Raw genomic sequence first — 27,753 nt, 5'->3', positions numbered from 1 at the left:
CCTATCCCGGGGAACATGTGCTAGCACACAGCTCGACCAGCTGTACGCCCTTCATGCACAACTTTGCCATCCGGGGGTCACCCGATTTTACCATTTTGTGAAAGCTCGGAACCTGCCGTACTCCCTGGAGGACATCAGGACGATGACCAGGGACTGCCAAATTTGTGCCGAGTGCAAACCGCACTTCTACTGTCCTGACACGGCACAACTTGTCAAGGCCACCCGCCCTTTTGAACGCCTGAGTGTTGACTTTAAGGGCCCCCTTCCCTCCACTGACCACAATGTCTATTTTCTCAGTGTTATTGACGAGTTCTCACGGTTCCCCTTTGCCATCCCCTGCCCCGACACCACTGCCACGTCCGTCATAAAAGCCCTGCGCCAGCTCTTCACTCTGTTCGGGTATCCCTGCTATATCCACAGTGATAGAGGGTCCTCCTTTATGAGTGAGGAGCTGCGCCAGTACTTGCTAGCTAGGGGCATTGCTACCAGTCGGACCACGAGTTATAATCCCCGGGGTAATGGCCAGGTAGAGCGGGAGAATGCCACAGTGTGGAAGGCCACACTTTTAGCCCTTAAGTCCAAAGGGTTGCCGGTCTCTCGATGGCAGGAGGTCCTCCCTGAGGCACTGCACTCTATCCGCTCTCTGTTATGTACGTCCACCAATGCCACCCCTCACGAACGCCTATTCTCTTTTCCCAGGAAGTCTGTCACTGGGACCACCCTACCAGTTTGGCTGACGTCCCCGGGGCCAGTGCTGCTCCGGAAACATGTGAGGAGCAATAAATACTCCCCGCTGGTGGAGAGGGTTCACCTTCTCCATGCGAACCCCCAGTATGCTTACGTGGTCTTACCTGATGGGCGGGAGGATACGGTCTCCATCCGCGACCTGGCACCCGCAGGTGCAGCAGACCACTACCCTGAAGGCTCTCCGGTAACTGCGAACCATGCACCAGAGGTGACACCGTACGCACCAGGCCCTACACAGACTCCTCACGACACTTGTATACCGGGCGTTTCGTACGCGTTTATACCAGGCGCCTCGCACATGCATGAGGGATCACCGGCGCCTAGTGGGCAAGAACACGCGCAACCCCCGTCCCCTGTGCAATCGCCAATGTTGCCGGCACCTATGGGGTCACAGCCGGTGCTACGTAGATCGCAGCGACAGATTCGACCGCCTGATCGGCTTGACTTGTAAGAACCTTCGCTACATGAGGACTTTTTCAAACGAAGGGGGGGTGAATGTGGTGAACTATGTGCCTGTCGGGACAAGCCCCTGCTGACTGCTCCTGTGGCTCCTCCCACAGGCCCCTGTATAAAGGAGACCTGCGGCCTGACGCTCGGCCTCAGTCTCCAGGACCTTGTATGATAGACACTCACTCCTGGTTCCTTCTTCCAGTCAATAAAAGCCGATATCTCGCCTACGTCTCAGTGTGAGTTATTGATGGTGCATCAGAGTTTCCTGACCCGTCTGTGGCGATTCTGTTTCGAGTTTCCTGACCTGCGTGTAGTGATTCTGTTTCGAATTTCCTGACCCATGTGTAGTGATTCTGTTTTGAGTTTCCTGACCCGTGTAATGATTCTGTTTCGAGTTTCCTGACCCGTGTGTAATGATTTTGTTTTGAGTTTTCTGACCCGTGTGTAGTGATTCTGTTTCGAAGATCTGACCCGTGAGTAGTGATTCTTTTTTGAGTTTCCTGACCCGTGTGCAGTGATTCTGTTTCGAGTTTCCTGACCCGTGTGTGGCGATTCTGTTTTGGGTTTCATGACCCGTGTGTGGTGATTCTTATTGAGTTTCTGACCCGTGTGTGGCGATTCTGTTTCGAGTTTCCTGACCCGTGTGTGGTGATTCTGTTTCGAGTTTCCTGACCCATGTGTAGTCATTCTGTTTCGAGTTTCCTGACCCATGTGTAATGATTCTGTTTCGAGTTTTCTGACCCGTGTGTATTGATTCTCTTTCGAGTTTACTGACCCGTCTGTGGCAATTCTGTTTCGAGTTTCCTGACCCGTGTGTGGCGATTCTGTTTTGGGTTTCATGACCCGTGTGTGGTGATTCTTATTGACTTTCTGACCCGTGTGTGGCGATTCTGTTTCGAGTTTCCTGACCCGTGTGTGGTGATTCTGTTTCGAGTTTCCTGACCCATGTGTAGTCATTCTGTTTCGAGTTTCCTGCCCTGTGTGTGGTGATTCTGTTTCGAGTTTCCTGCCCTGTGTGTGGTGATTCTGTTTCGAGTTTCCTGCCCTGTGTGTGGTGTTTCTGTTTTGAGATTCTGACCCGTGTCTGGCGATTCTGTTTCGTGATTCCTGACCCGTGTGTGGTGATACTGTTTTGAGTTTCCTGACCCGTGTCTGGCGATTCTGTTTCGTGATTCCTGACCCGTGTGTGTTGATACTGTTTTGAGTTTCCTGACCCATGTGTAGTGATTCTGTTTCGAGTTTCCTGCCCTGTGTGTGGTGTTTCTGTTTTGAGTTTCCTGACCCGTGTGTAACGGCTCTGTTTTGAGATTCTGACCCGTCTGTGGTGATTCTGTTTTGAGTTTCCTGAGCCGTGTGTAATGATTCTGTTTTGAGATTCTGACCCGTCTGTGGTGATTCTGTTTTGAGTTTCTGACCCATGTGTGGCGATTCTGTTTTGAGTTTCCTGACCCGTGTGTAATGATTCTGTTTCGAGTTTCCTGACCTGTGTGTGGCGATTCAGTTTCGAGTTTCCTGACCCATGTGTAATGATTCTGTTTCGAGTTTTCTGATCCGTGTGTAGTGATTCTGTTTCGAGTTTCCTGACCTGTGTGTATTGATTCTCTTTCGAGTTTACTGACCCGTCTGTGGCAATTCTGTTTCGAGTTTCCTGACCCGTGTGTGGCGATTCTGTTTTGGGTTTCATGACCCGTGTGTGGTGATTCTTATTGACTTTATGACCCGTGTGTGGCGATTCTGTTTCGAGTTTCCTGACCCGTGTGTGGCGATTCAGTTTCGAGTTTCCTGACCCATGTGTAATGATTCTGTTTCGAGTTTCCTGACCCGTGTGTAGTGATTCTGTTTCGAGTTTCCTGACCTGTGTGTAGTGATTCTGTTTCGAGTTTTCTGACCCGTGTGTGGCGATTCTGTTTCGAGTTTCCTGACCCGTGTGTAATGATTCTGTTTCGAGTTTCCTGACCTGTGTCTGGCGATTCAGTTTCGAGTTTCCTGACCCATGTGTAATGATTCTGTTTCGAGTTTCCTGACCCGTGTGTAGTGATTCTGTTTCGAGTTTCCTGACCTGTGTGTAGTGATTCTGTTTCGAGTTTTCTGACCCGTGTGTAGAGATTCTGTTTCGACTTTCCTGACCCGTGTGTATCGATTCTCTTTCGAGTTTACTGACCCGTCTGTGGCAATTCTGTTTCGAGTTTCCTGACCCGTGTGTGGCGATTCTGTTTTGGGTTTCATGACCCGTGTGTGGTGATTCTTATTGAGTTTCCTGACCCGTGTGTGGAGATTCTGTTTCGAGTTTCCTGACCCGTTTGTAGTGATTCTGTTTCGAGTTTCCTGACCCGTCTGTGGCGATTCTGTTTCGAGTTTCCTGACCTGCGTGTAGTGATTCTGTTTCGAATTTCCTGACCCATGTGTAGTGATTCTGTTTTGAGTTTCCTGACCCGTGTAATGATTCTGTTTCGAGTTTCCTGACCCGTGTGTAATGATTTTGTTTTGAGTTTCCTGACCCGTGTGCAGTGATTCTGTTTCGAGTTTCCTGACCCGTGTGTGGCGATTCTGTTTTGGGTTTCATGACCCGTGTGTGGTGATTCTTATTGAGTTTCTGACCCGTGTGTGGCGATTCTGTTTCGAGTTTCCTGACCCGTGTGTGGTGATTCTGTTTCGAGTTTCCTGACCCATGTGTAGTAATTCTGTTTCGAGTTTCCTGCCCTGTGTGTGATGATTCTGTTTCGAGTTTCCTGCCCTGTGTGTGGTGTTTCTGTTTTGAGATTCTGACCCGTGTCTGGCGATTCTGTTTCGAGATTCCTGACCCGTGTGTGGTGATACTGTTTAGAGTTTCCTGACCCGTGTGTGGCGATTCTGTTTCGAGTTTCCTGACCCGTGTGTGTTGATACTGTTTTGAGTTTCCTGACCCATTTGTAGTGATTCTGTTTCGAGTTTCCTGCCCTGTGTGTGGTGTTTCTGTTTTGAGTTTCCTGACCCGTGTGTAACGGCTCTGTTTTGAGATTCTGACCCGTCTGTGGTGATTCTGTTTTGAGTTTCCTGAGCCGTGTGTAATGATTCTGTTTTGAGTTTCCTGACCCGTGTGTAGTGATTCTGTTTTGAGTTTCCTGACCCGTGTGTAACGATTCTGTTTTGAGATTCTGACCCGTCTGTGGTGATTCTGTTTTGAGTTTCTGACCCGTGTGTGGCGATTCTGTTTTGAGTTTCCTGACCCGTGTGTAGTGATTCTGTTTCGAGTTTCCTGACCTGTGTGTAGTGATTCTGTTTCGAGTTTTCTGACCCATGTATAGTGATTCTGTTTCGAGTTTCCTGACCCGTGTGTATTGATTCTCTTTCGAGTTTACTGACCCGTCTGTGGCAATTCTGTTTCGAGTTTCCTGACCCGTGTGTGGCGATTCTGTTTTGGGTTTCATGACCCGTGTGTGGTGATTCTTATTGAGTTTCTGACCCGTGTGTGGCGATTCTGTTTCGAGTTTCCTGACCCGTGTGTGGCGATTCTGTTTCGAGTTTCCTGACCCGTGTGTGGTGACTCTGTTTCGAGTTTCCTGACCCATGTGTAGTCATTCTGTTTCGAATTTCCTGCCCTGTGTGTGGTGATTCTGTTTCGAGTTTCCTGCCCTGTGTGTGGTGATTCTGTTTCGAGTTTCCTGCCCTGTGTGTGGTGTTTCTGTTTTGAGATTCTGACCCGTGTCTGGCGATTCTGTTTCGTGATTCCTGACCCGTGTGTGGTGATACTGTTTTGAGTTTCCTGACCCGTGTGTGGCGATTCTGTTTCGAGTTTCCTGACCCGTGTGTGTTGATACTGTTTTGAGTTTCCTGACCCATGTGTAGTGATTCTGTTTCGAGTTTCCTGCCCTGTGTGTGGTGTTTCTGTTTTGAGTTTCCTGACCCGTGTGTAACGGCTCTGTTTTGAGATTCTGACCCGTCTGTGGTGATTCTGTTTTGAGTTTCCTGAGCCGTGTGTAATGATTCTGTTTTGAGATTCTGACCCGTCTGTGGTGATTCTGTTTTGAGTTTCTGACCCATGTGTGGCGATTCTGTTTTGAGTTTCCTGACCCGTGTGTAATGATTCTGTTTCGAGTTTCCTGACCTGTGTGTGGTGATTCAGTTTCGAGTTTCCTGAACCATGTGTAATGATTCTGTTTCGAGTTTTCTGACCCGTGTGTAGTGATTCTGTTTCGAGTTTCCTGACCCGTGTGTATTGATTCTCTTTCGAGTTTACTGACCCGTCTGTGGCAATTCTGTTTCGAGTTTCCTGACCCGTGTGTGGCGATTCTGTTTTGGGTTTCATGACCCGTGTGTGGTGATTCTTATTGACTTTATGACCCGTGTGTGGCGATTCTGTTTCGAGTTTCCTGACCCGTGTGTGGCGATTCAGTTTCGAGTTTCCTGACCCATGTGTAATGATTCTGTTTCGAGTTTCCTGACCCGTGTGTAGTGATTCTGTTTCGAGTTTCCTGACCTGTGTGTAGTGATTCTGTTTCGAGTTTTCTGACCCGTGTGTGGCGATTCTGTTTCGAGTTTCCTGACCCGTGTGTAATGATTCTGTTTCGAGTTTCCTGACCTGTGTGTGGCGATTCAGTTTCGAGTTTCCTGACCCATGTGTAATGATTCTGTTTCGAGTTTCCTGACCTGTGTGTAGTGATTCTGTTTCGAGTTTTCTGACCCGTGTGTAGTGATTCTGTTTCGACTTTCCTGACCCGTGTGTATTGATTCTCTTTCGAGTTTACTGACCCGTCTGTGGCAATTCTGTTTCGAGTTTCCTGACCCGTGTGTGGCGATTCTGTTTTGGGTTTCATGACCCGTGTGTGGTGATTCTTATTGAGTTTCCTGACCCGTGTGTGGAGATTCTGTTTCGAGTTTCCTGACCCGTTTGTAGTGATTCTGTTTCGAGTTTCCTGACCCGTCTGTGGCGATTCTGTTTCGAGTTTCCTGACCTGCGTGTAGTGATTCTGTTTCGAATTTCCTGACCCATGTGTAGTGATTCTGTTTTGAGTTTCCTGACCCGTGTAATGATTCTGTTTCGAGTTTCCTGACCCGTGTGTAATGATTTTGTTTTGAGTTTTCTGACCCGTGTGTAGTGATTCTGTTTCGAAGATCTGACCCGTGAGTAGTGATTCTTTTTTGAGTTTCCTGACCCGTGTGCAGTGATTCTGTTTCGAGTTTCCTGACCCGTGTGTGGCGATTCTGTTTTGGGTTTCATGACCCGTGTGTGGTGATTCTTATTGAGTTTCTGACCCGTGTGTGGCGATTCTGTTTCGAGTTTCCTGACCCGTGTGTGGTGATTCTGTTTCGAGTTTCCTGACCCATGTGTAGTCATTCTGTTTCGAGTTTCCTGCCCTGTGTGTGATGATTCTGTTTCGAGTTTCCTGCCCTGTGTGTGGTGTTTCTGTTTTGAGATTCTGACCCGTGTCTGGCGATTCTGTTTCGAGATTCCTGACCCGTGTGTGGTGATACTGTTTAGAGTTTCCTGACCCGTGTGTGGCGATTCTGTTTCGAGTTTCCTGACCCGTGTGTGTTGATACTGTTTTGAGTTTCCTGACCCATTTGTAGTGATTCTGTTTCGAGTTTCCTGCCCTGTGTGTGGTGTTTCTGTTTTGAGTTTCCTGACCCGTGTGTAACGGCTCTGTTTTGAGATTCTGACCCGTCTGTGGTGATTCTGTTTTGAGTTTCCTGAGCCGTGTGTAATGATTCTGTTTTGAGTTTCCTGACCCGTGTGTAGTGATTCTGTTTTGAGTTTCCTGACCCGTGTGTAACGATTCTGTTTTGAGATTCTGACCCGTCTGTGGTGATTCTGTTTTGAGTTTCTGACCCGTGTGTGGCGATTCTGTTTTGAGTTTCCTGACCCGTGTGTAATGATTCTGTTTCGAGTTTCCTGACCTGTGTGTGGCGATTCAGTTTCGAGTTTCCTGACCCATGTGTAATGATTCTGTTTCGAGTTTCCTGACCCGTGTGTAGTGATTCTGTTTCGAGTTTCCTGACCTGTGTGTAGTGATTCTGTTTCGAGTTTTCTGACCCGTGTATAGTGATTCTGTTTCGAGTTTCCTGACCCGTGTGTATTGATTCTCTTTCGAGTTTACTGACCCGTCTGTGGCAATTCTGTTTCGAGTTTCCTGACCCGTGTGTGGCGATTCTGTTTTGGGTTTCATGACCCGTGTGTGGTGATTCTTATTGAGTTTCTGACCCGTGTGTGGCGATTCTGTTTCGAGTTTCCTGACCCGTGTGTGGCGATTCTGTTTCGAGTTTCCTGACCCGCGTGTGGTGATACTGTTTTGTGTTTCCTGACCCGTGTGTGGTGATACTGTTTTGAGTTTCCTGACCCGTGTGTAGTGATTCTGTTTTGAGTTTCCTGACCCGTGCGTAACGATTCTGTTTTGAGATTCTGACACGTCTGTGGTGATTCTGTTTTGAGTTTCTGACCAATGTGTGGCGATTCTGTTTCGAGTTTCCTGAGCCGTGTGTAATGATTCTGTTTCGAGTTTCCTGACCCGTGTGTAGTGATTCTGTTTCGAGTTTCCTAACCCATGTGTAGTGATTCTGTTTCGAGGTTCCTGACCCGTGTGTGGCGATTCTGTTTCGAATTTCCTGACCCGTGTGTGGCGATTCTGTTTCGAGTTTCCTGACCCGTGTGTGTTGATACTGTTTTGAGTTTCCTGACCCATGTGTAGTGATTCTGTTTCGAGTTTCCTCCCCTGTGTGTGGTGTTTCTGTTTTGAGTTTCCTGACCCATGTGTGTTGATACTGTTTTGAGTTTCCTAACCCGTGTGTAGTGATTCTGTTTCGAGGTTCCTGACCCGTGTGTGGCGATTCTGTTTCAAGTTTCCTGACCCGTGTGTGGCGATTCTGTTTCGAGTTTCCTGACCCGTGTGTGGTGTTTCTGTTTTGAGTTTCCTGACCCGTGTGTAACGACTCTGTTTTGAGATTCTGACCCATCTGTGGTGATTCTGTTTTGAGTTTCCTGAGCCGTGTGTAATGATTCTGTTTTGAGTTTCCTGACCCGTGTGTAGTGATTCTGTTTTGAGTTTCCTGACCCGTGTCTAACGATTCTGTTTTGAGATTCTGACCCGTCTGTGGTGATTCTGTTTTGAGTTTCTGACCCGTGTGTGGCGATTCAGTTTCGAGTTTCCTGACCCATGTGTAATGATTCTGTTTCGAGTTTCCTGACCCGTGTGTAGTGATTCTGTTTCGAGTTTTCTGACCCGTGTGTGGTGATTCTGTTTCGAGTTTCCTGACCCGTGTGTATTGATTCTCTTTCGAGTTTACTGACCCGTCTGTGGCAATTCTGTTTCGAGTTTCCTGACCCGTGTGTGGCGATTCTGTTTCGAGTTTCCTGACCCGTGTGTAGTAATTCTGTTTCAAGTTTCTGGGCCGTGTGTAGTGATTCTGTTTTTAGTTTCCTGACCCATGTGTATTGATTCTCTTTCGAGCTTCCTGACCCGTGTGTGGCGATTCTGTTTCGAGATTCCTGACCCGTTTGTAGTGATACTGTTTTGAGTTTCCTGACCCATGTGTAGTGATTCTGTTTCGAGTTTCCTGCCCTGTGTGTGGTGTTTCTGTTTTGAGTTTCCTGACCCGTGTGTAACGACTCTGTTTTGAGATTCTGACCCATCTGTGGTGATTCTGTTTTGAGTTTCCTGAGCCGTGTGTAATGATTCTGTTTTGAGTTTCCTGACCCGTGTGTAGTGATTCTGTTTTGAGTTTCCTGACCCGTGTCTAACGATTCTGTTTTGAGATTCTGACCCGTCTGTGGTGATTCTGTTTTGAGTTTCTGACCCGTGTGTGGTGATTCAGTTTCGAGTTTCCTGACCCATGTGTAATGATTCTGTTTCGAGTTTCCTGACCCGTGTGTAGTGATTCTGTTTCGAGTTTTCTGACCCGTGTGTGGTGATTCTGTTTCGAGTTTCCTGACCCGTGTGTATTGATTCTCTTTCGAGTTTACTGACCCGTCTGTGGCAATTCTGTTTCGAGTTTCCTGACCCGTGTGTGGCGATTCTGTTTCGAGTTTCCTGACCCGTGTGTAGTAATTCTGTTTCAAGTTTCTGGGCCGTGTGTAGTGATTCTGTTTTTAGTTTCCTGACCCATGTGTATTGATTCTCTTTCGAGCTTCCTGACCCGTGTGTGGCGATTCTGTTTCGAGATTCCTGACCCGTTTGTAGTGATTCTGTTTCGAGTTTCCTGACCTGTGTGTAGTGATTCTGTTTCGAGTTTTCTGACCCGTGTATAGTGATTCTGTTTCGAGTTTCCTGACCCGTGTGTATTGATTCTCTTTCGAGTTTACTGACCCGTCTGTGGCAATTCTGTTTCGAGTTTCCTGACCCGTGTGTGGCGATTCTGTTTTGGGTTTCATGACCCGTGTGTGGTGATTCTTATTGAGTTTCTGACCCGTGTGTGGCGATTCTGTTTCGAGTTTCCTGACCCGTGTGTGGCGATTCTGTTTCGAGTTTCCTGACCCGCGTGTGGTGATACTGTTTTGTGTTTCCTGACCCGTGTGTGGTGATACTGTTTTGAGTTTCCTGACACGTGTGTAGTGATTCTGTTTCGAGTTTCCTGACCCGTATGTAGTAATTCTGTTTCAAGTTTCTGGGCCGTGTGTAGTGATTCTGTTTTTAGTTTCCTGACCCATGTGTATTGATTCTCTTTCGAGCTTCCTGACCCGTGTGTGGCGATTCTGTTTCGAGATTCCTGACCCGTTTGTAGTGATACTGTTTTGAGTTTCCTGACGCATGTGTAGTGATTCTGTTTCGAGTTTCCTGCCCTGTGTCTAACGATTCTGTTTTGAGATTCTGACCCGTCTGTGGTGATTCTGTTTTGAGTTTCTGACCCGTGTGTGGCGATTCAGTTTCGAGTTTCCTGACCCATGTGTAATGATTCTGTTTCGAGTTTCCTGAGCCGTGTGTAATGATTCTGTTTCGAGTTTCCTGACCCGTGTGTAGTGATTCTGTTTCGAGTTTCCTAACCCATGTGTAGTGATTCTGTTTCGAGGTTCCTGACCCGTGTGTGGCGATTCTGTTTCGAATTTCCTGACCCGTGTGTGGCGATTCTGTTTCGAGTTTCCTGACCCGTGTGTGTTGATACTGTTTTGAGTTTCCTGACCCATGTGTATGATTCTGTTTCGAGTTTCCTCCCCTGTGTGTGGTGTTTCTGTTTTGAGTTTCCTGACCCATGTGTGTTGATACTGTTTTGAGTTTCCTAACCCGTGTGTAGTGATTCTGTTTCGAGGTTCCTGACCCGTGTGTGGCGATTCTGTTTCAAGTTTCCTGACCCGTGTGTGGCGATTCTGTTTCGAGTTTCCTGACCCGTGTGTGGTGTTTCTGTTTTGAGTTTCCTGACCCGTGTGAAACGACTCTGTTTTGAGATTCTGACCCATCTGTGGTGATTCTGTTTTGAGTTTCCTGAGCCGTGTGTAATGATTCTGTTTTGAGTTTCCTGACCCGTGTGTAGTGATTCTGTTTTGAGTTTCCTGACCCGTGTCTAACGATTCTGTTTTGAGATTCTGACCCGTCTGTGGTGATTCTGTTTTGAGTTTCTGACCCGTGTGTGGCGATTCAGTTTCGAGTTTCCTAACCCATGTGTAATGATTCTGTTTCGAGTTTCCTGACCCGTGTGTAGTGATTCTGTTTCGAGTTTTCTGACCCGTGTGTGGTGATTCTGTTTCGAGTTTCCTGACCCATGTGTATTGATTCTCTTTCGAGCTTCCTGACCCGTGTGTGGCGATTCTGTTTCGAGATTCCTGACCCGTTTGTAGTGATACTGTTTTGAGTTTCCTGACGCATGTGTAGTGATTCTGTTTCGAGTTTCCTGCCCTGTGTCTAACGATTCTGTTTTGAGATTCTGACCCGTCTGTGGTGATTCTGTTTTGAGTTTCTGACCCGTGTGTGGCGATTCAGTTTCGAGTTTCCTGACCCATGTGTAATGATTCTGTTTCGAGTTTCCTGAGCCGTGTGTAATGATTCTGTTTCGAGTTTCCTGACCCGTGTGTAGTGATTCTGTTTCGAGTTTCCTAACCCATGTGTAGTGATTCTGTTTCGAGGTTCCTGACCCGTGTGTGGCGATTCTGTTTCGAATTTCCTGACCCGTGTGTGGCGATTCTGTTTCGAGTTTCCTGACCCGTGTGTGTTGATACTGTTTTGAGTTTCCTGACCCATGTGTATGATTCTGTTTCGAGTTTCCTCCCCTGTGTGTGGTGTTTCTGTTTTGAGTTTCCTGACCCATGTGTGTTGATACTGTTTTGAGTTTCCTAACCCGTGTGTAGTGATTCTGTTTCGAGGTTCCTGACCCGTGTGTGGCGATTCTGTTTCAAGTTTCCTGACCCGTGTGTGGCGATTCTGTTTCGAGTTTCCTGACCCGTGTGTGGTGTTTCTGTTTTGAGTTTCCTGACCCGTGTGAAACGACTCTGTTTTGAGATTCTGACCCATCTGTGGTGATTCTGTTTTGAGTTTCCTGAGCCGTGTGTAATGATTCTGTTTTGAGTTTCCTGACCCGTGTGTAGTGATTCTGTTTTGAGTTTCCTGACCCGTGTCTAACGATTCTGTTTTGAGATTCTGACCCGTCTGTGGTGATTCTGTTTTGAGTTTCTGACCCGTGTGTGGCGATTCAGTTTCGAGTTTCCTAACCCATGTGTAATGATTCTGTTTCGAGTTTCCTGACCCGTGTGTAGTGATTCTGTTTCGAGTTTTCTGACCCGTGTGTGGTGATTCTGTTTCGAGTTTCCTGACCCGTGTGTATTGATTCTCTTTCGAGTTTACTGACCCGTCTGTGGCAATTCTGTTTCGAGTTTCCTGACCCGTGTGTGGCGATTCTGTTTCGAGTTTCCTGACCCGTGTGTAGTAATTCTGTTTCAAGTTTCTGGGCCGTGTGTAGTGATTCTGTTTTTAGTTTCCTGACCCATGTGTATTGATTCTCTTTCGAGCTTCCTGACCCGTGTGTGGCGATTCTGTTTCGAGATTCCTGACCCGTTTGTAGTGATACTGTTTTGAGTTTCCTGACCCATGTGTAGTGATTCTGTTTCGAGTTTCCTGCCCTGTGTGTGGTGTTTCTGTTTTGAGTTTCCTGACCCGTGTGTAACGACTCTGTTTTGAGATTCTGACCCATCTGTGGTGATTCTGTTTTGAGTTTCCTGAGCCGTGTGTAATGATTCTGTTTTGAGTTTCCTGACCCGTGTGTAGTGATTCTGTTTTGAGTTTCCTGACCCGTGTCTAACGATTCTGTTTTGAGATTCTGACCCGTCTGTGGTGATTCTGTTTTGAGTTTCTGACCCGTGTGTGGCGATTCAGTTTCGAGTTTCCTGACCCATGTGTAATGATTCTGTTTCGAGTTTCCTGACCCGTGTGTAGTGATTCTGTTTCGAGTTTTCTGACCCGTGTGTGGTGATTCTGTTTCGAGTTTCCTGACCCGTGTGTATTGATTCTCTTTCGAGTTTACTGACCCGTCTGTGGCAATTCTGTTTCGAGTTTCCTGACCCGTGTGTGGCGATTCTGTTTCGAGTTTCCTGACCCGTGTGTAGTAATTCTGTTTCGAGTTTCTGGCCCGTGTGTAGTGATTCTGTTTTTAGTTTCCTGACCCATGTGTATTGATTCTCTTTCGAGCTTCCTGACCCGTGTGTGGCGATTCTGTTTCGAGTTTCCTGACCCGTTTGTAGTGATTCTGTTTCGAGTTTCCTGACTCGTGTGTAGTGATTCTGTTTCGAGTTTCCTGCCCTGTGTGTGGTGTTTCTGTTTTGAGTTTCCTGACCCGTGTGTAACGACTCTGTTTTGAGATTCTGACCCATCTGTGGTGATTCTGTTTTGAGTTTCCTGAGCCGTGTGTAATGATTCTGTTTTGAGTTTCCTGATCCGTGTGTAGTGATTCTGTTTTGAGTTTCCTGACCCGTGTCTAACGATTCTGTTTTGAGATTCTGACCCGTCTGTGGTGATTCTGTTTTGAGTTTCTGATCCGTGTGTGGCGATTCTGTTTCGAGTTTCCTGACCCGTGTGTGTTGATACTGTTTTGAGTTTCCTGACCCATGTGTAGTGATTCTGTTTCGAGTTTCCTGACCCGTGTGTGGTGAGACTGTTTTGTGTTTCCTGACCCGTGTGTGGTGATACTGTTTTGAGTTTCCTGACCCGTGTGTAGTGATTCTGTTTTGAGTTTCCTGACCCGTGCGTAACGATTCTGTTTTGAGATTCTGACCCGTCTGTGGTGATTCTGTTTTGAGTTTCTGACCCGTGTGTGGCGATTCTGTTTCGAGTTTCCTGACCCATGTGTAATGATTCTGTTTCGAGTTTCCTGACCCGTGTGTAGTGATTCTGTTTCGAGTTTTCTGACCCGTGTGTGGTGATTCTGTTTCGAGTTTCCTGACCCGTGTGTATTGATTCTCTTTCGAGTTTACTGACCCGTCTGTGGCAATTCTGTTTCGAGTTTCCTGACCCGTGTGTGGCGATTCTGTTTCGAGTTTCCTGACCCGTGTGTAGTAATTCTGTTTCAAGTTTCTGGGCCGTGTGTAGTGATTCTGTTTTTAGTTTCCTGACCCATGTGTATTGATTCTCTTTCGAGCTTCCTGACCCGTGTGTGGCGATTCTGTTTCGAGATTCCTGACCCGTTTGTAGTGATACTGTTTTGAGTTTCCTGACCCATGTGTAGTGATTCTGTTTCGAGTTTCCTGCCCTGTGTGTGGTGTTTCTGTTTTGAGTTTCCTGACCCGTGTGTAACGACTCTGTTTTGAGATTCTGACCCATCTGTGGTGATTCTGTTTTGAGTTTCCTGAGCCGTGTGTAATGATTCTGTTTTGAGTTTCCTGACCCGTGTGTAGTGATTCTGTTTTGAGTTTCCTGACCCGTGTCTAACGATTCTGTGTTGAGATTCTGACCCGTCTGTGGTGATTCTGTTTTGAGTTTCTGACCCGTGTGTGGCGATTCAGTTTCGAGTTTCCTGACCCATGTGTAATGATTCTGTTTCGAGTTTCCTGACCCGTGTGTAGTGATTCTGTTTCGAGTTTTCTGACCCGTGTGTGGTGATTCTGTTTCGAGTTTCCTGACCCGTGTGTATTGATTCTCTTTCGAGTTTACTGACCCGTCTGTGGCAATTCTGTTTCGAGTTTCCTGACCCGTGTGTGGCGATTCTGTTTCGAGTTTCCTGACCCGTGTGTGGTGATACTGTTTTGTGTTTCCTGACCCGTGTGTGGTGATACTGTTTTGAGTTTCCTGACCCGTGTGCAGTGATTCTGTTTTGAGTTTCCTGACCCGTGCGTAACGATTCTGTTTTGAGATTCTGACCCGTTTGTGGTGATTCTGTTTTGAGTTTCTGACCCGTGTGTGGCGAATCTGTTTTGAGTTTCCTGAGCCGTGTGTAATGATTCTGTTTCGAGTTTCCTGACCCGTGTGTAATGATTCTGTTTCGAGGTTCCTGACCCGTGTGTGGCGATTCTGTTTCGAGTTTCCTGACCCGTGTGTGGCGATTCTGTTTCGAGTTTCCTGACCCGTGTGTGTTGATACTGTTTTGAGTTTCCTGACCCATGTGTATTGATTCTGTTTCGAGTTTCCTGCCCTGTGTGTGGTGTTTCTGTTTTGAGTTTCCTGACCCGTGTGTGTTGATACTGTTTTGAGTTTCCTAACCCGTGTGTAGTGATTCTGTTTCGAGGTTCCTGACCCGTGTGTGGCGATTCTGTTTCAAGTTTCCTGACCCGTGTGTGGCGATTCTGTTTCGAGTTTCCTGACCCGTGTGTGTTGATACTGTTTTGAGTTTCCTGACCCATGTGTAGTGATTCTGTTTCGAGTTTCCTGCCCTGTGTGTGGTGTTTCTGTTTTGAGTTTCCTGACCCGTGTGTAACGACTCTGTTTTGAGATTCTGACCCGTCTGTGGTGATTCTGTTTTGAGTATCCTGACCCGTGTGTGGCGATTCTGTTTCGAGTTTCCTGACCCGTGTGTAATGATTCTGTTTCGAGTTTCCAGACCTGTGTGTGGCGATTCACTTTCGAGTTTCCTGACCCATGTGTAATGATTCTGTTTCGAGTTTCCAGACCTGTGTGTGGCGATTCAGTTTCGAGTTTCCTGACCCATGTGTAATGATTCTGTTTCGAGTTTCCTGACCCGTGTGTAGTGATTCTCTTTCGAGTTTTCTGACCCGTGTGTAGTGAATTATGTTTCGAGTTTCCTGACCCGTGTGTATTGATTCTCTTTCGAGTTTACTGACCCGTCTGTGGCAATTCTGTTTCGAGTTTCCTGACCCGTGTGTGGCCATTCTGTTTCGAGTTTCTGACCCGTGTGTAGTGATTCTGTTTCGTGTTTCTGACCCGTGTGTAATGATTCTGTTTCGAGTTTCCAGACCCGTGTGTAGTAATTCTGTTTCGAGTTTTCTGACCCGTGTGTAGTGATTCTGTTTCGAGTTTCCTGACCCGTGTGTATTGTTTCTCTTTCGAGTTTACTGACCCGTCTGTTGCAATTCTGTTTCGAGTTTCCTGACCCGTGTGTGGCGATTCTGTTTTGGGTTTCATGACCCGTGTGTGGTGATTCTTATTGAGATTCTGACCCGTGTGTGGCAATTCTGTTTCGAGTTTCCTGACCCGTGTGTGGTGAGACTGTTTTGTGTTTCCTGACCCGTGTGTGGTGATACTGTTTTGAGTTTCCTGACCCGTGTGTAGTGATTCTGTTTTGAGTTTCCTGACCCGTGCGTAACGATTCTGTTTTGAGATTCTGACCCGTCTGTGGTGTTTCTGTTTTGAGTTTCCTGACCCGTGTGTAACGACTCTGTTTTGAGATTCTGACCCATCTGTGGTGATTCTGTTTTGAGTTTCCTGACCCGTGTGTGGCGATTCTGTTTCGAGTTTCCTGACCCGTGTGTAATGATTCTGTTTCGAGTTTCCAGACCTGTGTGTGGCGATTCAGTTTCGAGTTTCCTGACCCATGTGTAATGATACTGTTTTGAGTTTCCTAACCCGTGTGTAGTGATTCTGTTTCGAGGTTCCTGACCCGTGTGTGGCGATTCTGTTTCAAGTTTCCTGACCCGTGTTTGGCGATTCTGTTTCGAGTTTCCTGACCCGTGTGTGTTGATACTGTTTTGAGTTTCCTGACCCATGTGTAGTGATTCTGTTTCGAGTTTCCTGCCCTGTGTGTGGTGTTTCTGTTTTGAGTTTCCTGACCCGTGTGTAACGACTCTGTTTTGAGATTCTGACCCGTCTGTGGTGATTCTGTTTTGAGTTTCCTGAGCCGTGTGTAATGATTCTGTTTCGAGTTTCCTGCCCTGTGTGTGGTGTTTCAGTTTTGAGTTTCCTGACCCGTGTGTAACGGCTCTGTTTTGAGATTCTGACCCGTCTGTGGTGATTCTGTTTTGAGTTTCCTGAGCCGTGTGTAATGATTCTGTTTTGAGTTTCCTGACCCGTGTGTAACGATTCTGTTTTGAGATTCTGACCCGTCTGTGGTGATTCTGTTTTGAGTTTCTGACCCATGTGTGGCGATTCTGTTTTGAGTTTCCTGTCCCATGTGTAATGATTCTGTTTCGAGTTTCCTGACCCGTGTGTAGTGATTCTGTTTCGAGTTTCCTGACCTGTGTGTAGTGATTCTGTTTCGAGTTTTCTGACCCGTGTGTAGTGATTCTGTTTCGAGTTTCCTGACCCGTGTGTATTGATTCTCTTTCGAGTTTACTGACCCGTCTGTGGCAATTCTGTTTCGAGTTTCCTGACCCGTGTGTGGCGATTCTGTTTTGGGTTTCATGACCCGTGTGTGGTGATTCTTATTGAGTTTCTGACCCATGTGTGGCGATTCTGTTTCGAGTTTCCTGACCCGTGTGTGGCGATTCTGTTTCGAGTTTCCTGACCCGTGTGTGGTGATACTGGTTTGTGTTTCCTGACCCGTGTGTGGTGATACTGTTTTGAGTTTCCTGACCCGTGTGCAGTGATTCTGTTTTGAGTTTCCTGACCCGTGCGTAACGATTCTGTTTTGAGATTCTGACCCGTTTGTGGTGATTCTGTTTTGAGTTTCTGACCCGTGTGTGGCGAATCTGTTTTGAGTTTCCTGAGCCGTGTGTAATGATTCTGTTTCGAGTTTCCTGACCCGTGTGTAATGATTCTGTTTCGAGGTTCCTGACCCGTGTGTGGCGATTCTGTTTCGAGTTTCCTGACCCGTGTGTGGCGATTCTGTTTCGAGTTTCCTGACCCGTGTGTGTTGATACTGTTTTGAGTTTCCTGACCCATGTGTAGTGATTCTGTTTCGAGTTTCCTGCCCTGTGTGTGGTGTTTCTGTTTTGAGTTTCCTGACCCGTGTGTGTTGATACTGTTTTGAGTTTCCTAACCCGTGTGTAGTGATTCTGTTTCGAGGTTCCTGACCCGTGTGTGGCGATTCTGTTTCAAGTTTCCCGACCCGTGTGTGGCGATTCTGTTTCGAGTTTCCTGACCCATGTGTAGTGATTCTGTTTCGAGTTTCCTGCCCTGTGTGTGGTGTTTCTGTTTTGAGTTTCCTGACCCGTGTGTAACGACTCTGTTTTGAGATTCTGACCCGTCTGTGGTGATTCTGTTTTGAGTATCCTGACCCGTGTGTGGCGATTCTGTTTCGAGTTCCCTGACCCGTGTGTAATGATTCTGTTTCGAGTTTCCAGACCTGTGTGTGGCGATTCAGTTTCGAGTTTCCTGACCCATGTGTAATGATTCTGTTTCGAGTTTCCAGACCTGTGTGTGGCGATTCAGTTTCGAGTTTCCTGACCCATGTGTAATGATTCTGTTTCGAGTTTCCTGACCCGTGTGTAGTGATTCTCTTTCGAGTTTTCTGACCCGTGTGTAGTGAATTATGTTTCGAGTTTCCTGACCCGTGTGTATTGATTCTCTTTCGAGTTTACTGACCCGTCTGTGGCAATTCTGTTTCGAGTTTCCTGACCCGTGTGTGGCCATTCTGTTTCGAGTTTCTGACCCGTGTGTAGTGATTCTGTTTCGTGTTTCTGACCCGTGTGTAATGATTCTGTTTCGAGTTTCCTGACCCGTGTGTAGTAATTCTGTTTCGAGTTTTCTGACCCGTGTGTAGTGATTCTGTTTCGAGTTTCCTGACCCGTGTGTATTGTTTCTCTTTCGAGTTTACTGACCCGTCTGTTGCAATTCTGTTTCGAGTTTCCTGACCCGTGTGTGGCGATTCTGTTTTGGGTTTCATGACCCGTGTGTGGTGATTCTTATTGAGATTCTGACCCGTGTGTGGCAATTCTGTTTCGAGTTTCCTGACCCGTGTGTGGTGAGACTGTTTTGTGTTTCCTGACCCGTGTGTGGTGATACTATTTTGAGTTTCCTGACCCGTGTGTAGTGATTCTGTTTTGAGTTTCCTGACCCGTGCGTAACGATTCTGTTTTGAGATTCTGACCCGTCTGTGGTGATTCTGTTTTGAGTTTCTGACCCGTGTGTGGCGATTCTGTTTCGAGTTTCCTGAGCCGTGTGTAATGATTCTGTTTCGAGTTTCCTGACCCGTGTGTAGTGATTCTGTTTCGAGTTTCCTAACCCGTGTGTAGTTATTCTGTTTCGAGGTTCCTGACCCGTGTGTGGCGATTCTGTTTCGAGTTTCCTGAGCCGTGTGTGGCGATTCTGTTTCGAGTTTCCTGACCCGTGTGTAGTAATTCTGTTTCGAGTTTCTGGCCCGTGTGTAGTGATTCTGTTTTTAGTTTCCTGACCCGTGTGTATTGATTCTCTTTCGAGTTTCCTGACCCGTGTGTGGAGATTCTGTTTCGAGTTTCCTGACCCGTTTGTAGTGATTCTGTTTCGAGTTTCCTGACCCGTCCGTGGCGATTCTGTTTCGAGTTTCCTGACCTGCGTGTAGTGATTCTGTTTCGAATTTCCTGACCCGTGTGTAATGATTCTGTTTCGAGTTTCCAGACCTGTGTGTGGCGATTCAGTTTCGAGTTTCCTGACCCATGTGTAATGATTCTGTTTCGAGTTTCCAGACCTGTGTGTGGCGATTCAGTTTCGAGTTTCCTGACCCATGTGTAATGATTCTGTTTCGAGTTTCCTGACCCGTGTGTAGTGATTCTCTTTCGAGTTTTCTGACCCGTGTGTAGTGAATTATGTTTCGAGTTTCCTGACCCGTGTGTATTGATTCTCTTTCGAGTTTACTGACCCGTCTGTGGCAATTCTGTTTCGAGTTTCCTGACACGTGTGTGGCCATTCTGTTTCGAGTTTCTGACCCGTGTGTAGTGATTCTGTTTCGTGTTTCTGACCCGTGTGTAATGATTCTGTTTCGAGTTTCCTGACCCGTGTGTAGTAATTCTGTTTCGAGTTTTCTGACCCGTGTGTAGTGATTCTGTTTCGAGTTTCCTGACCGGTGTGTATTGTTTCTCTTTCGAGTTTACTGACCCGTCTGTTGCAATTCTGTTTCGAGTTTCCTGACCCGTGTGTGGCGATTCTGTTTTGGGTTTCATGACCCGTGTGTGGTGATTCTTATTGAGATTCTGACCCGTGTGTGGCAATTCTGTTTCGACTTTCCTGACCCGTGTGTGGTGAGACTGTTTTGTGTTTCCTGACCCGTGTGTGGTGATACTGTTTTGAGTTTCCTGACCCGTGTGTAGTGATTCTGTTTTGAGTTTCCTGACCCGTGCGTAACGATTCTGTTTTGAGATTCTGACCCGTCTGTGGTGTTTCTGTTTTGAGTTTCCTGACCCGTGTGTAACGACTCTGTTTTGAGATTCTGACCCATCTGTGGTGATTCTGTTTTGAGTTTCCTGACCCGTGTGTGGCGATTCTGTTTCGAGTTTCCTGACCCGTGTGTAATGATTCTGTTTCGAGTTTCCAGACCTGTGTGTGGCGATTCAGTTTCGAGTTTCCTGACCCATGTGTAATGATACTGTTTTGAGTTTCCTAACCCGTGTGTAGTGATTCTGTTTCGAGGTTCCTGACCCGTGTGTGGCGATTCTGTTTCAAGTTTCCTGACCCGTGTTTGGCGATTCTGTTTCGAGTTTCCTGACCCGTGTGTGTTGATACTGTTTTGAGTTTCCTGAGCCGTGTGTAATGATTCTGTTTCGAGTTTCCTGCCCTGTGTGTGGTGTTTCTGTTTTGAGTTTCCTGACCCGTGTGTAACGGCTCTGTTTTGAGATTCTGACCCGTCTGTGGTGATTCTGTTTTGAGTTTCCTGAGCCGTGTGTAATGATTCTGTTTTGAGTTTCCTGACCCGTGTGTAACGATTCTGTTTTGAGATTCTGACCCGTCTGTGGTGATTCTGTTTTGAGTTTCTGACCCATGTGTGGCGATTCTGTTTTGAGTTTCCTGTCCCATGTGTAATGATTCTATTTCGAGTTTCCTGACCCGTGTGTAGTGATTCTGTTTCGAGTTTCCTGACCTGTGTGTAGTGATTCTGTTTCGAGTTTTCTGACCCGTGTGTAGTGATTCTGTTTCGAGTTTCCTGACCCGTGTGTATTGATTCTCTTTCGAGTTTACTGACCCGTCTGTGGCAATTCTGTTTCGAGTTTCCTGACCCGTGTGTGGCCATTCTGTTTTGGGTTTCATGACCCGTGTGTGGTGATTCTTATTGAGTTTCTGACCCATGTGTGGCGATTCTGTTTCGAGTTTCCTGACCCGTGTGTGGCGATTCTGTTTCGAGTTTCCTGACCCGTGTGTGGTGATACTGTTTTGTGTTTCCTGACCCGTGTGTGGTGATACTGTTTTGAGTATCCTGACCCGTGTGCAGTGATTCTGTTTTGAGTTTCCTGACCCGTGCGTAACGATTCTGTTTTGAGATTCTGACCCGTTTGTGGTGATTCTGTTTTGAGTTTCAGACCCGTGTGTGGCGAATCTGTTTTGAGTTTCCTGAGCCGTGTGTAATGATTCTGTTTCGAGTTTCCTGACCCGTGTGTAATGATTCTGTTTCGAGGTTCCTGACCCGTGTGTGGCGATTCTGTTTCGAGTTTCCTGACCCGTGTGTGGCGATTCTGTTTCGAGTTTCCTGACCCGTGTGTGTTGATACTGTTTTGAGTTTCCTGACCCATGTGTAGTGATTCTGTTTCGAGTTTCCTGCCCTGTGTGTGGTGTTTCTGTTTTGAGTTTCCTGACCCGTGTGTGTTGATACTGTTTTGAGTTTCCTAACCCGTGTGTAGTGATTCTGTTTCGAGGTTCCTGACCCGTGTGTGGCGATTCTGTTTCAAGTTTCCTGACCCGTGTGTGGCGATTCTGTTTCGAGTTTCCTGACCCGTGTGTGTTGATACTGTTTTGAGTTTCCTGACCCATGTGTAGTGATTCTATTTCGAGTTTCCTGCCCTGTGTGTGGTGTTTCTGTTTTGAGTTTCCTGACCCGTGTGTAACGACTCTGTTTTGAGATTCTGACCCGTCTGTGGTGATTCTGTTTTGAGTATCCTGACCCGTGTGTGGCGATTCTGTTTCGAGTTTCCTGACCCGTGTGTAATGATTCTGTTTCGAGTTTCCAGACCTGTGTGTGGCGATTCAGTTTCGAGTTTCCTGACCCATGTGTAATGATTCTGTTTCGAGTTTCCAGACCTGTGTGTGGCGATTCAGTTTCGAGTTTCCTGACCCATGTGTAATGATTCTGTTTCGAGTTTCCTGACCCGTGTGTAGTGATTCTCTTTCGAGTTTTCTGACCCGTGTGTAGTGAATTATGTTTCGAGTTTCCTGACCCGTGTGTATTGATTCTCTTTCGAGTTTACTGACCCGTCTGTGGCAATTCTGTTTCGAGTTTCCTGACCCGTGTGTGGCCATTCTGTTTCGAGTTTCTGACCCGTGTGTAGTGATTCTGTTTCGTGTTTCTGACCCGTGTGTAATGATTCTGTTTCGAGTTTCCTGACCCGTGTGTAGTAATTCTGTTTCGAGTTTTCTGACCCGTGTGTAGTGATTCTGTTTCGAGTTTCCTGACCCGTGTGTATTGTTTCTCTTTCGAGTTTACTGACCCGTCTGTTGCAATTCTGTTTCGAGTTTCCTGACCCGTGTGTGGCGATTCTGTTTTGGGTTTCATGACCCGTGTGTGGTGATTCTTATTGAGATTCTGACCCGTGTGTGGCAATTCTGTTTCGAGTTTCCTGACCCGTGTGTGGTGAGACTGTTTTGTGTTTCCTGACCCGTGTGTGGTGATACTGTTTTGAGTTTCCTGACCCGTGTGTAGTGATTCTGTTTTGAGTTTCCTGACCCGTGCGTAACGATTCTGTTTTGAGATTCTGACCCGTCTGTGGTGATTCTGTTTTGAGTTTCTGACCCGTGTGTGGCGATTCTGTTTCGAGTTTCCTGAGCCGTGTGTAATGATTCTGTTTCGAGTTTCCTGACCCGTGTGTAGTGATTCTGTTTCGAGTTTCCTAACCCGTGTGTAGTTATTCTGTTTCGAGGTTCCTGACCCGTGTGTGGCGATTCTGTTTCGAGTTTCCTGAGCCGTGTGTGGCGATTCTGTTTCGAGTTTCCTGACCCGTGTGTAGTAATTCTGTTTCGAGTTTCTGGCCCGTGTGTAGTGATTCTGTTTTTAGTTTCCTGACCCGTGTGTATTGATTCTCTTTCGAGTTTCCTGACCCGTGTGTGGAGATTCTGTTTCGAGTTTCCTGACCCGTTTGTAGTGATTCTGTTTCGAGTTTCCTGACCCGTCCGTGGCGATTCTGTTTCGAGTTTCCTGACCTGCGTGTAGTGATTCTGTTTCGAATTTCCTGACCCATGTGTAGTGATTCTGTTTTGAGTTTCCTGACCCGTGTAATGATTCTGTTTCGAGTTTCCTGACCCGTGTGTAATGATTCTGTTTCGAGTTTCCTGACCCGTGTGTAGTGATTCTGTTTCGAGTTTCCTGACCTGTGTGTAGTGATTCTGTTTCGAGTTTTCTGACCCGTGTGTAGCGATTCTGTTTCGAGTTTCCTGACCCGTGTGTATTGATTCTCTGTCGAGTTTCCTGACCCGTCTGTGGCAATTCTGTTTCAAGTTTCCTGACCCGTCTGTGGCAATTCTGTTTCAAGTTTCCTGACCCGTGTGTAGTGATTCTGTTTTGAGTTTCCTGACCCGTGTAATGATTCTGTTTCGAGTTTCCTGACCCGTGTGTAATGATTTTGTTTTGAGTTTTCTGACCCGTGTGTAGTGATTCTGTTTCGAAGATCTGACCCGTGAGTAGTGATTCTGTTTCGAGTTTCCTGACCCGTGTGAGGTGATACTGTTTTGTGTTTCCTGACCCGTGTGTGGTGATACTGTTTTGAGTTTCCTGACCCGTGTGTAGTGATTCTGTTTTGAGTTTCCTGACCCGTGCGTAACGATTCTGTTTTGAGATTCTGACCCGTCTGTGGTGATTCTGTTTTGAGTTTCTGACCCGTGTGTGGCGATTCTGTTTCGAGTTTCCTGAGCCGTGTGTAATGATTCTGTTTCGAGTTTCCTGACCCGTGTGTAGTGATTCAGTTTCGAGTTTCCTAACCCGTGTGTAGTAATTCTGTTTCGAGGTTCCTGACCCGTGTGAAGTGATTCTGTTTCGAATTTCCTGACCCATGTGTCGTGATTCTGTTTTGAGTTTCCTGACCCGTGTAGTGATTCTGTTTCGAGTTTCCTGACCCGTGTGTAATGATTTTGTTTTGAGTTTTCTGACCCGTGTGTAGTGATTCTGTTTCGAATATCTGACCCGTGAGTAGTGATTCTGTTTTCAGTTTCCTGACCCGTGTGTAGTGATTCTGTTTCGAGTTTCCTGACCCGTGTGTGGCGATTCTGTTTTGGGTTTCATGACCAGTGTGTGGTGATTCTTATTGAGTTTCTGACCCGTGTGTATTGATTCTCTTTCGAGTTAACTGACCCGTCTGTGGCAATTCTGTTTCGAGTTTCCTGACCCGTGTGTGGCCATTCTGTTTCGAGTTTCTGACCCGTGTGTAGTGATTCTGTTTCGTGTTTCTGACCTGTGTGTAATGATTCTGTTTCGAGTTTCCTGACCCGTGTGTAGTAATTCTGTTTCGAGTTTTCTGACCCGTGTGTAGTGATTCTGTTTCGAGTTTCCTGACCCGTGTGTATTGATTCTCTTTCGAGTTTACTGACCCGTCTGTGGCAATTCTGTTTCGAGTTTCCTGACCCGTGTGTGGCGATTCTGTTTTGGGTTTCATGACCCGTGTGTGGTGATTCTTATTGAGATTCTGACCCGTGTGTGGCAATTCTGTTTCGAGTTTCCTGACCCGTGTGTGGTGAGACTGTTTTGTGTTTCCTGACCCGTGTGTGGTGATACTGTTTTGAGTTTCCTGACCCGTGTGTAGTGATTCTGTTTTGAGTTTCCTGACCCGTGCGTAACGATTCTGTTTTGAGATTCTGACCCGTCTGTGGTGATTCTGTTTTGAGTTTCTGACCCGTGTGTGGCGATTCTGTTTCGAGTTTCCTGAGCCGTGTGTAATGATTCTGTTTCGAGTTTCCTGACCCGTGTGTAGTGATTCTGTTTCGAGTTTCCTAACCCGTGTGTAGTTATTCTGTTTCGAGGTTCCTGACCCGTGTGTGGCGATTCTGTTTCGAGTTTCCTGAGCCGTGTGTGGCGATTCTGTTTCGAGTTTCCTGACCCGTGTGTGGCGATTCTGTTTCAAGTTTCCTGACCCGTGTGTGGCGATTCTGTTTCGAGTTTCCTGACCCGTGTGTGTTGATACTGTTTTGAGTTTCCTGACCCATGTGTAGTGATTCTGTTTCGAGTTTCCTGCCCTGTGTGTGGTGTTTCTGTTTTGAGTTTCCTGACCCGTGTGTAACGACTCTGTTTTGAGATTCTGACCCATCTGTGGTGATTCTGTTTTGAGTTTCCTGAGCCGTGTGTAATGATTCTGTTTTGAGTTTCCTGACCCGTGTGTAGTGATTCTGTTTTGAGTTTCCTGACCCGTGTCTAACGATTCTGTTTTGAGATTCTGACCCGTCTGTGGTGATTCTGTTTTGAGTTTCTGACCCGTGTGTGGCGATTCAGTTTCGAGTTTCCTGACCCATGTGTAATGATTCTGTTTCGAGTTTCCTGACCCGTGTGTAGTGATTCTGTTTCGAGTTTTCTGACCCGTGTGTGGTGATTCTGTTTCGAGTTTCCTGACCCGTGTGTATTGATTCTCTTTCGAGTTTACTGACCCGTCTGTGGCAATTCTGTTTCGAGTTTCCTGACCCGTGTGTGGCGATTCTGTTTCGAGTTTCCTGACCCGTGTGTAGTAATTCTGTTTCGAGTTTCTGGCCCGTGTGTAGTGATTCTGTTTTTAGTTTCCTGACCCATGTGTATTGATTCTCTTTCGAGCTTCCTGACCCGTGTGTGGCGATTCTGTTTCGAGTTTCCTGACCCGTTTGTAGTGATTCTGTTTCGAGTTTCCTGACTCGTGTGTGGCGATTCTGTTTCGAGCTTCCTGACCCGTGTGTGGCGATTCTGTTTTGGGTTTCATGACCCGTTTGTGGTGATTCTTATTGAGTTTCTGACCCGTGTGTGGCGATTCTGTTTCGAGTTTCCTGACCCGTGTGTGGTGATTCTGTTTCGAATTTCCTGACCCATGTGTAGTCATTCTGTTTCGAGTTTCCTGCCCTGTGTGTGGTGATTCTGTTTCGAGTTTCCTGCCCTGTGTGTGGTGTTTCTGTTTTGAGATTCTGACCCGTGTCTGGCGATTCTGTTTCGAGATTCCTGACCCGTGTGTGGTGATACTGTTTTGAGTTTCCTGACCCGTGTGTGGCGATTCTGTTTCGAGTTTCCTGACCCGTGTGTGTTGATACTGTTTTGAGTTTCCTGACCCATGTGTAGTGATTCTGTTTCGAGTTTCCTGCCCTGTGTGTGGTGTTTCTGTTTTGAGTTTCCAGACCCGTGTGTAACGGCTCTGTTTTGAGATTCTGACCCGTCTGTGGTGATTCTGTTTTGAGTTTCCTGAGCCGTGTGTAATGATTCTGTTTCGAGTTTCCTGACCCGTGTGTAATGATTTTGTTTTGAGTTTTCTGACCCGTGTGTAGTGATTCTGTTTCGAATATCTGACCCGTGAGTAGTGATTCTGTTTTCAGTTTCCTGACCCGTGTGTAGTGATTCTGTTTCGAGTTTCCTGACCCGTGTGTGGCGATTCTGTTTTGGGTTTCATGACCAGTGTGTGGTGATTCTTATTGAGTTTCTGACCCGTGTGTATTGATTCTCTTTCGAGTAAACTGACCCGTCTGTGGGAATTCTGTTTCGAGTTTCCTGACCCGTGTGTGGCCATTCTGTTTCGAGTTTCTGACCCGTGTGTAGTGATTCTGTTTCGTGTTTCTGACCCGTGTGTAATGATTCTGTTTCGAGTTTCCTGACCCGTGTGTAGTAATTCTGTTTCGAGTTTTCTGACCCGTGTGTAGTGATTCTGTTTCGAGTTTCCTGACCCGTGTGTATTGACTCTTTCGAGTTTACTGACCCGTCTGTGGCAATTCTGTTTCGAGTTTCCTGACCCGTGTGTGGCGATTCTGTTTTGGGTTTCATGACCCGTGTGTGGTGATTCTTATTGAGATTCTGACCCGTGTGTGGCAATTCTGTTTCGAGTTTCCTGACCCGTGTGTGGTGAGACTGTTTTGTGTTTCCTGACCCGTGTGTGGTGATACTGTTTTGAGTTTCCTGACCCGTGTGTAGTGATTCTGTTTTGACTTTCCTGACCCGTGCGTAACGATTCTGTTTTGAGATTCTGACCCGTCTGTGGTGATTCTGTTTTGAGTTTCTGACCCATGTGTGGCGATTCTGTTTCGAGTTTCCTGAGCCGTGTGTAATGATTCTGTTTCGAGTTTCCTGACCCGTGTGTAGTGATTCTGTTTCGAGTTTCCTAACCCGTGTGTAGTTATTCTGTTTCGAGGTTCCTGACCCGTGTGTGGCGATTCTGTTTCGAATTTCCTGAGCCGTGTGTGGCGATTCTGTTTCGAGTTTCCTGACCCGTGTGTGGCGATTCTGTTTCAAGTTTCCTGACCCGTGTGTGGCGATTCTGTTTCGAGTTTCCTGACCCGTGTGTGTTGATACTGTTTTGAGTTTCCTGACCCATGTGTAGTGATTCTGTTTCGAGTTTCCTGCCCTGTGTGTGGTGTTTCTGTTTTGAGTTTCCTGACCCGTGTGTAACGACTCTGTTTTGAGATTCTGACCCATCTGTGGTGATTCTGTTTTGAGTTTCCTGAGCCGTGTGTAATGATTCTGTTTTGAGTTTCCTGACCCGTGTGTAGTGATTCTGTTTTGAGTTTCCTGACCCGTGTCTAACGATTCTGTTTTGAGATTCTGACCCGTCTGTGGTGATTCTGTTTTGAGTTTCTGACCCGTGTGTGGCGATTCAGTTTCGAGTTTCCTGACCCATGTGTAATGATTCTGTTTCGAGTTTCCTGACCCGTGTGTAGTGATTCTGTTTCGAGTTTTCTGACCCGTGTGTGGTGATTCTGTTTCGAGTTTCCTGACCCGTGTGTATTGATTCTCTTTCGAGTTTACTGACCCGTCTGTGGCAATTCTGTTTCGAGTTTCCTGACCCGTGTGTGGCGATTCTGTTTCGAGTTTCCTGACCCGTGTGTAGTAATTCTGTTTCGAGTTTCTGGCCCGTGTGTAGTGATTCTGTTTTTAGTTTCCTGACCCATGTGTATTGATTCTCTTTCGAGCTTCCTGACCCGTGTGTGGCGATTCTGTTTCGAGTTTCCTGACCCGTTTGTAGTGATTCTGTTTCGAGTTTCCTGACTCGTGTGTGGCGATTCTGTTTCGAGTTTCATG

The 27,753-nt window shown here is 46.7% G+C and overlaps 1 protein-coding gene across 1 annotated transcript in view; it reads left to right on the top strand.

Annotated features, from left to right (window-relative positions):
• Window positions 1-45: 45 nt before the first annotated feature.
• Window positions 46-27,753, top strand: part of LOC132392145 (uncharacterized protein K02A2.6-like) — a 106,316-nt gene continuing 78,608 nt past the window's right edge. Inside the window, exon 1 of the mRNA XM_059965994.1 lies at window positions 46-931. Coding sequence (XP_059821977.1) covers window positions 143-931 — 789 coding nt within the window. The 5' untranslated portion in view covers window positions 46-142. The remainder of the gene's footprint in view (window positions 932-27,753) is intronic.

Source organism: Hypanus sabinus, chromosome 4 (genome assembly GCF_030144855.1).
Source record: "Hypanus sabinus isolate sHypSab1 chromosome 4, sHypSab1.hap1, whole genome shotgun sequence".
NCBI classification, from domain to species: domain Eukaryota; kingdom Metazoa; phylum Chordata; class Chondrichthyes; order Myliobatiformes; family Dasyatidae; genus Hypanus; species Hypanus sabinus.
This window is presented reverse-complemented; position numbering and strand designations above follow the sequence as displayed.